Consider the following 9,988-nt stretch of genomic DNA (forward strand, 5'->3'; position numbering starts at 1 on the left):
GTGAGAATAACGGTGGGTGAAAGGCCCAAGTGTTCAGACAGACATTTGAGGTTCTGGGGAGTTTCCTAACGAGAGCCCTCCCCACCGAAGCCGCCTCAGCAAGGAGCATAGCTTAGTGATGAGCACGGCATAGTGACCCACAGGCAAAGGACATTGAGAACAAGAAGCTGAAAGGCACATGGGCCAACATGAACCGGGGAGTGCTATCTGCGCAGCTCAGGTGTGATGGGAGAGGCAGGCAACTCTCAACCCCTTCCAAAGCTGCTGGGCACTCGGGGGGCGGGGGGGCTGCAAAGGAAAGGGGATCGCTGAGCTAGAACTGGGGATCATCTCATTTCAGCGGCGGTGGGTAGGAAGAAAATGCCATCTTCCTTACAGCCATATAAAAGCTGCACGCTCACCTTTCCTGCCGGGATTAAGGGTTTTCAGAGAATCACAACAGACAGTTGTACTGACTGGGTAGTATTTAATATGACCAGGTCTTAAATAAGAAGCCATGAACACAAACATTCAAATCCAAATACATAATAAATAATCATTAAGTTATAAAGTACATCATTCATATTAAAACTGAATTCTCAGGTGTAACTGTAAATAAAACAGAGCAATAATGTAGATTAATAATGCTATGAATTTATTCACAAGTACGAAGGAGACATCGTCAGCTAAAATACTAACAGTCGTAACTAATTTTCTCTGAACCCTCATGACCTACCGTAACCCACCCTTCCTTCCTTCCTTCCTTCCTTCCTTCCTTCCTTCCTTCCTTCCCTCCTTCTTTCCTTATTTAGGAACTAAATATTATACTTGGGCTGAAATTTAACTCGGAAGTGGGGTCAGATGTTTCTGTAAGAGTACCCAGGACATTAATACTCATACCTACAAAGATCAGAAAACAAAAAACACAGAATAGACTTAGGAAAACCCAGTAGCCCTGTTCTACAGATAAGGAAATGAAAACCAAAAGAACGTAAGCAAGTGGCCACATTTCATGGGCAACAGCATGTCAGATCTACGCCCTGTCACCCGCAGGTGGACGAGGATGGCCACAGGCTTTCCTTACCACCTCTCAAGGACTGGCTGAGTCTCAGACACAGAGAGGTGGAGGTACTGCCGCCTAGGACTTGCTTTGTCGAGTTCATACAGTCTGACTTTCCCTTGGCTGGTGGTGGACCTTCCGCTGGAGCTTTCAAACTATTCAAGCTCTCAGCTGGGCACCACTGAATTATTCTTACCTCCAGAGTTAGAAATGTTCAATGATCTAAGAGGCTAGAACAGATTTTTTTTAAACGATAAACACACCAAAATAAATACGTTGTCTTAAATATAAAACCACAGTGTCAAGAAGTCGACAGTTACAAAGCCAGAAACAACAACAACAACAACAAAATAAAATGTGTAGACACCCTCTCTCTCCGCCATTTCTTCCTGAAAGTTTGCATTTCTGCTTCAGCATCCAAGCCTCGAGCTCAGCAGCCTGCGCTAGCACCATTTGACACTCAGGTGGGCTCTCTGTTTATAACGGCATCACGAGTTGCACATTTGCACAATTTCTTTACAATAACACATTTTAAACTTTTAAGAGAGTACATTGTTTCTGATTGTGACACTTTGCTGGGAATTAAATAATCGGCTGTAGATTAGAGCTGTACACTGGGTCTGTGTTTGTTTCTAAAGCACTTCTCAGTACAGACATTTCTTCCTTGGCGCAAAGCCCCCGCCCCCACCTCCTACCCCATCTCCCACCTCCCTCCAGTACATGCTCGTGGGCCCTCAGGTCCATTTTAACAATAAGAAATTCTCAAAGAGGTTGTACTATTCCAGGGCAAATAGCTTTCTAGACTTTAACCTCACATTAAAACAGACTGTCAGAATTTACATCAAATGGCAGAACCCTTTACTTATTTTTACCATCTGGGGTTAAAAGATTGAAAAGTTAAGTAAAAGTCTGTTTAAAACTGGGACAGAACCTCTGGTCTCTCTTAGCTTATCTCCTGATTTTGACTTTAAACAAATGGTCGAATTTAACTTATCAAAAGGGTTCACGCAACGTGTCTTCAATGCTCCACGTGTTTGAAATGTCTTTATCTCAGAAGGCTCGCTCTACAAAGAGGAAAGGAAAGAGCGGAGGTGGGAAAGGAGTCTGAAGGCTGGAGTTAGCAGACTGATCACAAGACACCCACACCATTTGAGATGAGAGCTACAAAACTTTGAAACTCTATTGGCTCCAGAAGATTCTGCTGATGTTCGCCCTATCATAGGTTTTAGTTACCGTCCTCACGAGTTTAAAGTATTAGCTTATAAAAGGACTTGACACTGGGGGAAGGCAAGTTAAGCCTGCTTCTTCATATGCTATTGCCACTTTAGAAAGACAAGGAAGACCGGGAGTGAAGTCCATAAATGGGTTAAATTCTAACATATTTAAATATTTTGATAGCCCTAATAAAGAAGAAAACTCTTCCCCTAGAGCATCAAGAGACTAGACATCTGCATGCTGGATGTTTGATTCGAATGAGCAAGCCCTCCAGACATGCTTTTAAGTACAAGGCTTTTCCTTAAAGAATAAAGACTTCAATTTCCGATTTCATCCTCCGCGTCTGTATTTTCAGCTTACATCATTCAGTTAGGATCACAAAAGATCTTATTCTCGCAGACCGACAAATTCCCTAGCTGTATTTTTAGTTAAAATCTTTAGTTTTTTTCCCTTCCAATCAAAGCATGTCCCCGCTGGGAAATAAGATGAGAAGCCACAGAAATCCACGACACGGGAAGCTGAGCTCTCCAAGGAGAGATTTCCCACGTTGACAGCACAGAAGATGTCAGTGGACACAGTATCTGTGTAGTAATTTGGCAAAGGATCTTAGCCTACAGCTTTCAAGAGTCATTTCTATCGTAACATATTGTACTTCTCCAGCCACAATCCAGGAAGCGAGGTGCACTCCTGTGTTCGTGAGTGTCTATAGTGTCCAGTGTCTCCTCGGGTCCTTGGGAATCTTCAGGTCCTGTGCGTTCTAGGAAAGCTGCTGATGTAGCATCTGTGGAAACAATGGTCCATGAGTCACGGGGCACAAGAGGCAACGCGGAGACGACAATGAAGAGGAGAAGTAAACAGAGCGCAGGCGCGTACCTTTTGAAGAAGCCATTTTAGTCTTTCTAGGAATTCCTTGGGTGTTTTTTTCTCATAAGAATCACAGGAAGGACATTTCTGGAAATCAAAATAAACAAACAAGGTGTAAAAGGTTACAGTCTTTAAAAGTTTTCCTGTCTCATAAAATACTTATGCAAAACATATTTCTTCTATTGAAAACATAAGTCATGTGCAGTAACAAACACTAAGGAAAATTTGCAAAATTGTTCTAGGATTCATTTGTGATGCCATCGCCAGTGACAACTGTCATGTTTTGGTGTGTAAAATATTATATCCTTTCTGCTCCGTTTATTGTTTCCTGTGCATTCTTGCTACCCGGGTTGATACATGTTTTGGTGTGTAAAATATTATATCCTTTCTGCTCCATTTATTGTTTCCTGTGCATTCTTGCTACCCGGGTTGATACATGTTTTGGTGTGTAAAATATTATATCCTTTCTGCTCCGTTTATTGTTTCCTGTGCATTTTCGGATACAGAAGTGGTGTCTAGCTTTCCACTCCTAAGCCCAATTCTACAAAGATTATCTCCACAGATAATATTTCACCTTGCATCTTTGTTTGACCTGATAAATTCCTCGAAGTGTATCAAGGAGAGCAAACACTTATGAATGTTGTTAGCTGTCCTCCTTGTCGTTCTCTCTCCCTCCCTCCCCCTTTCTCCTTCACCTTCACGCTTAGTCCTGTTCTGACACCAAAACGCCAGGCCATTTCTGACGCTCACTCACGTGCTCACGTGCTGTTACAGTGAGAATATCCGGTGGAAACACAGCAGCTGTGTTCTTCTTGACACAGCTGTTGGTGAAACCTGGAGAAAGTTGGCCTTTTCAGAAGACCTCACTTTCCTCGCCCATGAATGAAGGCATGAAGGCGCTTAACCCAGAAGAGTTGGGCTCCAGGTCTAAGTCCCTGGCCCTGAGTTTCATAACTGGGCTTAGTTCCTTACTTTCTTCCGTCCTTTCTCCCTCCCTCCTCATCTTCATGTCTCCTTCTTCTATCCTGTCTTCCTTCCTTCCTTCCTTCCTTCCTTCCTTCCTTCCTTCCTTCCTTCCTTCCTTCCTTCCGCCTTCTTGAACACTCATAACCCAGGCTGTCCTGGAACTCTCAATCCTCCTGCCTCAGTCTCTAGGTACTGGTCTCACAGGCATGCACTACCATCTCAGGCAGTTCCTTTCTTTGTGAAGAAAGTTTCAGAGGTACATTTTCACATAATAACCTGGTGGAGCAATCAAAAGAAACCAGACTTCTTTTCATAATGTGGTTACTACTTAATTTGAGTCTATGTGGAATTTCTTGATGGACAGATGACTGGTAAACACAGCAAAGCAACTCTTTTATGCTATCTCTGCTGCTTTTGACTAATGCCCGAGTTACTCAGTTCCTGAATCTCTGAATTGCAGGTGAGTTGGTCAAAGAAAAGATAGTCGAGAAGATTTCAGAGTCCCAAAGAAGGAACCTGGAAAATCTCCAGCCTCACAAAAGGTGTTCCCCTTAAATCCAATGCTAACTCTGCTTTTGCCTGGGACAGTAATATTCTAATCCTGGCATCTCGGAAAGTTGGGATGTAGTCCCTGATGACAAGGCACAAGCAAGGCCAGCACAGGAAGGAAAGGATATTAACATCTCTGCCTAACGGTTTCTTTCCTCTGAAAGCTTCCCTTAGCTGCCAGGGAGTGGGAGCCAGGTCTGGTTGGGCTTCCAGACAGAGCGTGAAGCCTTGCTGGTGACAGCGCATCACGAAATGTTCCTTCTGTGATGTGGAGGAGCTCTTCAAGAAGGCCTGAAGGGCTCTGGCTGTGTGTATGTGGGAAGCCTAGGACGCTAGAGTTGGTAAGTTAAAACAAGATAGGCAACACACGGCAAATAAGAGAGATGGCCAAGGACCGTCTTACAGCTGTGCTCTTCTGCCTCCTCCCCTTCGTGGGGGGCAGCCTCCTCCTCAGCTGAGTGACCAAGTCACTGATGAGCGTTTTGTTTCCTGGGCTTGCTGGCTTGAGTTTGGCCTTCTGAAAGCAGGCAAATGCTGACCGCTCGCAGTGCTCCTGAGGGAGAGATAATTAGCATATGTTAATACTGCAAGAGATGATTAGTTATGTTGATGTCCTGAAAGAGACAATCAGCACGTGTTAATCACCTGGGAGAGATGATTAACCAGCCTATGTTAACGGATGTTGTTCCAAAGGTTAAAAATGACCATCCAGACCGCCGTTTCTGCGTGTCCTATCTTGGACATTTGTTTTAGAGGCTGCATTAGGTCTGGTTCTATCTCCTCTTAAACCCTGCGGAAGACAGAAGCTCCACTCACACAGCTCCGTGTCTGGGAGAAAAAGGAGCCTCTTCCTGCTGCACAGACATGAGCAGGGGCCTCACCCTTCACAATTTCCTGCGCCCGGTGCTGTGCTGATGCCACTCTGAGGTTAAAGTGGTGGGCATGAGCTTTATGGGACTGGATGTGTGTGTCTGTGTGTGTCTGTGTGTCTGTGTGTCTGTGTGTGTGGTGAGAATCCAGGACCACCGCACATTTACTAGGCAAGCAGTCTACCACTGAGCTAACAGTCCAGTCTTTCTATCTCTGACAGAATTTAGTTTAAGAGCCCAGTTGCTGAATTCTGAGGCTGTAATTGTGACCAGTGGCAACTCTGGGAATGTGACCCAACAGTCTGGCTAAGAATCTGCTAGTTCTGTCCACTATGCACACAGGAGTCTCCATGGGTGATATGCCTGGAGCAGGCTTCTAGTCTATCCAGTGCCTGCTGCAGGCCTGGCCATCAGCAAGCTGCTCAGCTACTATTTGTGGAACTGACCAGCGAAGTGAACGAGTTAAGAGCACTGCAGTACCTCAGAGAGTCACTGCACCTGCTCGGGCTATCAAACATCTTGTGAAGCCCCAGTCACTTCGTGTCTGGGTAGTCCAAGAGTCCAAATACAGAAGGCAAGACTCGCTTAGCCAGTGGAAGGAAGGAGGACCCCTTTGGCAGAGCAGCGCCACAGAGAACAGAGAAGAAAGATTTAGGAGCAAAGCCTTCTCTTTGGTTTGGCCAAATCACTACTGGGCAGTGAAGAAGCCCACGTCTTAGCAGTGGATTCCCCTGGAAGGGAACACCAGGAGAGAGTTTCATGGCTGAGTTACAGCCTCGGCTCTGGAAGAGCAACACCTGAAACTGGCCTAAGAGCTCCTTCCGGGTCGCCCGCATTGCTGCTTCCCTCAGCAAATGTCTCTGTGGTGTTACTCTCCCCCTGAAGTCGGCACATCTCTTTATCACTGTGCACGGAAGCCACTAACTTCCAACCGAAGGCCTCCCTCCTTCCCTGCTGCGGAGAGAGCCTGCGTCTTCTCAGGGACAATCAGCTGAAAGAGCAGCCTGCTTTGCATTTTTCCAAGCCCTGCACTCGCCCCGCCGTGAATGTTGACTAATAACACAAGCCCATCCGCCTTGCTTTGCATAGGTAGCCGCAAGCCCAGCAGGCCTTATCTAGTTCCTTCTATCAGGGTAGCTTGCCTGTCACCAGGGCAAGGTGCTGGCCTTCCCGTGTTTGCCAAAATGCTTATTTAATAGAAACTATTTATAAACGTTAATTATAGCACTTTTTTTTTCCTTGAAAACCACATGTTCATGTTTGTTGAAGTTTTTTTCTTTTCTCTTCTTTTTGACCACAACCGGCTTAACTTACTGGAAAAAAATAATATTCATATTTAAAGAGGTAAATTTTCCAGCTGAAACTGAAAACGCTAACTGCTTCACCCGTGATGATCTGAGAAACCATCATTTCTCACAGAGGTTCGTTTTGCTGAGTTGACATTTTCATTTGTACACTGAAAGAAAATTAGGTTCCAGAGAAGCCTGGGGAGGGATCCTAAGAGCAAAGTCCCTGAGACTATCCTGCCAGGAGTGACCAGGCCCAGCCAGCAAAGCTTCACAGGCAGACTAGAAAAGAGATGTGACATCAGGATGTGGATACACCGCTGTCCCCACCCTTCTCCAGCCACCACGGAGAGACACTGGCCTGCTTTGGTTCTTGTCCTACAGGAAATGTGTGATCAGGTACAAGAATCAGCTGAAGCAAAGGCAGGGCCGCGAGGAAGTAGGCCCAGCCTACTGCCTGAGGAATGTGGAGTTGCCTGGAGACCTGGAGGGAATCCAGTCTCAGGGCTCCCAGGAGGCTCAGAATCAGAGGACAAGGACAAGTGCTCCAGGAGGCTTTCCTAGCTGGGCCTCGCTGGAGAATATGGGGAATTTTCTAAACCTGCATGGTTTCTGCATAGAAGGTACAGAAAGAAGCCGCAGAAAGGAGTTACAGAACCAGCCCCTCTTTAGCCAGAGATTTTAATAAAAGCCACACTGGCTTGCTAAGCTCTGCAACTGGATATCTGAAAAAAATAATAAGATTAATTTCTTAAAGCCTATTTCTGACCTGGTTAGAGTCTTATCTTTTGGAAGGAAAGCCATGGCCCTTGAGCACAGAGTCTCTCACCAGCTGTTAGGAGACTTGCCTTCACTCTCACAGACTGGCTCTGCTCAGAGATGGGGGTTCCTAATGGCAGCATTGCTGATTACCTGGCTGTCAGATTCATTCTACACATTCTAGAACTTTCGCTAGCATTCCCGACCTCTAACGACCAGATGCCGCCGGTAGAGCGCTCATCCACATTCCCAACTGTGCCAAGCAAAATTTCCCTACATACTGTCAAGTGCCTGCTTAGGGAGGGGCAGCAACCCCCTGGCGAGACGAGAAAAGGAAGAGCAAAAGAGGGGGTGCCCATTACAGATCTCTGCAGCTTGGTAGAGTTTGCTCCAGCTCCTGCTTTGGATGCTGGCTCTGAAAACTTAATATACAACTTCCGTGGCCCTCACTGCCTTCCTCTCTGCCTTGAGTCTGTCTGCCAGCATAGTTTGGAGACGGTAGTTAGAGATCTACTTAGCACCGCCTGATCAGATCATCAGAAAGATGCAATCTTCTCAGGGAGAAGGCGGGTGGTCAAGATGCATGCATGTATACAATCACAGATATTCGATCAGTGTGTGTGAGCAATGCGCATTAGCTATGTAGTGGCGATAAACATTAAGGTGGCCACTGGGAAATTCAGACTTAAAAAGATACCTTCACTAAAAAAGCATATGCACGAAGTAGCCATTGGGTCAACCCAGCTGAAAACAAGGGCTTTTCCTAATTTTTACTTTGCAAAGGGTAGACGGCAGGCAGGAAACCCCGGAAAGACCTCTACCCGCAGCCGTCAACACGGTGCGTGAGAGGCTGAGAAACAGACATATTAAGAAATATTTTCTGCTTATTGGAAATGTCCTTTCAATAAGTTGCGTGTGCTACTTTCATTTTAGCAGTGGCTGGTTAGGAAGGCCCTAGTAAACCCAAGGAGTGGTAGCTGGTCGCGTTCAGAGCCAGAGCGAACTGTAGAGCGAGCAGAGGCCGTGACTCATCCACTTTCTAAACTTTTACCCAGCCATTTACCATAACTCCTCTGTGAATGCACCGATGTGGCGCTCCAATTACTGGCAACCCTTTCCTGGGTTTCCTAATTTATGTCACTGAAGTCTAGCAGAGAGAGCATCTCCCCAGTTTCATTCACAACGTTAGGTACCAAGCAGAAGAGCAGACCTAAGACGTTCTTGGGGAAAAGATTGGCAGAAGCCCCCCCGCATCGCGTGCCAAGCCTCTCCTCCGAGGGACTGGGACACGAGTTGGACTGAGCTGTTGAAAGTGACCCCTTTGAAAGACCTCACCCAAGGCTAAAGACGAGAAGACTCACTGAGGCCAAGGTACACGGGAACTACACTCAGAGACTTTGGATTTCCGCACTAGGTCTCTGTGCCTTCCTTACAATCTAAATCTTTCTTTCTTTTTAAAGATCTGTTATTCAGATGCAAATGTTGCCTCGTATCTTAAACAAGATTACAAAGAGGGTCACAGAGCGTTCATGCCTAAAGCTCTGAAAATATGATTATCTGTTTCTTGTTTAGAAACTGAGCCCAGCACAGATTTTTTTTTTAATCCTTGTGGGTTTGTCTTAATAACTTTGCTTAGGAGCATTCTTAGAGGCTTTAGAGGGCAAACATGTATTTATAAGGATACAATATAATATGCCATTGCATGGTTTGCTGGTAAATCTTTGGGTACATAGCCAAAATGCAAATGAATATTTTACCAATTATTAATCCCCAAAGTCATTGAAAAGAAGCATCCACCTAAATCATCATTCTAGAGCTGCGTTAGACTTTAAAGTTTGCATAAAATACATTTGCAGAATTTAATTCAGCTGATCTTACCTTTACATCTTGTGGAGCTGGCAGAAGGTCAGGATCCTAGCCGAAAAAGAATGAGTTCTGAGTTAGTGATATGATATATAAGTCAAAAGGCTGCTTTTGCATTAGTTGAGAAATATTATTTAAATTGCATTGTGGCAAGCATGGTCTTACCAAGTCATTCACATAAATTTTCAGCTGTTCAGCAATGTCTATCAGGTGACGAAGTCTAATCAGGAGGCGATCTGGCCCTTGGGGGCTTGTTTTGTGAGCCACTGTCCCCAAGCAGATGACTACCAGACAGAGAAGGGTCTTCTCCATTCCAGCCACCAGAGGAGCAGGGCCTGGGTCTGGCTTTCACTTCAGCCTGACTGTGGACAGGTTGTCTCTGCAGCTACCTATTTATTCCTCCTTCAAGGAGAGGCAGAGCCCTCCCATTGCAGCCTGGAAATCTTCGTACAGTGGACGAGTGTGAGTAAGTCGTTTTTCTTTTCCATTGGCTAGGTGTACGTGTGCGTGTGGGGGCAGGGATGGACAGACTCCACAGAATGTGCCCCATCTGCATCTTAGACAGGAAAAAGAGAGAC

The 9,988-nt window shown here is 45.6% G+C and overlaps 1 protein-coding gene across 1 annotated transcript; it reads right to left on the bottom strand.

Moving 5' to 3' along the window:
- Positions 1–2,928: 2,928 nt before the first annotated feature.
- On the bottom strand, positions 2,929–9,722 carry Il21 (interleukin 21). The gene is made up of 5 exons (XM_050138262.1): positions 9,576–9,722; positions 9,426–9,461; positions 5,037–5,186; positions 3,128–3,205; positions 2,929–3,035 (listed from the first exon to the last, which is right to left on the bottom strand). Exons 1-5 carry the CDS (start codon positions 9,720–9,722, stop codon positions 3,012–3,014), a joined length of 435 nt encoding a protein of 144 aa, XP_049994219.1. The 3' UTR covers positions 2,929–3,011.
- Positions 9,723–9,988: the final 266 nt, after the last annotated feature.

This window comes from Alexandromys fortis, unplaced genomic scaffold (genome assembly GCF_014885135.2).
Source record: "Alexandromys fortis isolate MF-2015 unplaced genomic scaffold, M_Fortis_MF-2015_v1.1 scaffold_15, whole genome shotgun sequence".
NCBI lineage: Eukaryota > Metazoa > Chordata > Mammalia > Rodentia > Cricetidae > Alexandromys > Alexandromys fortis.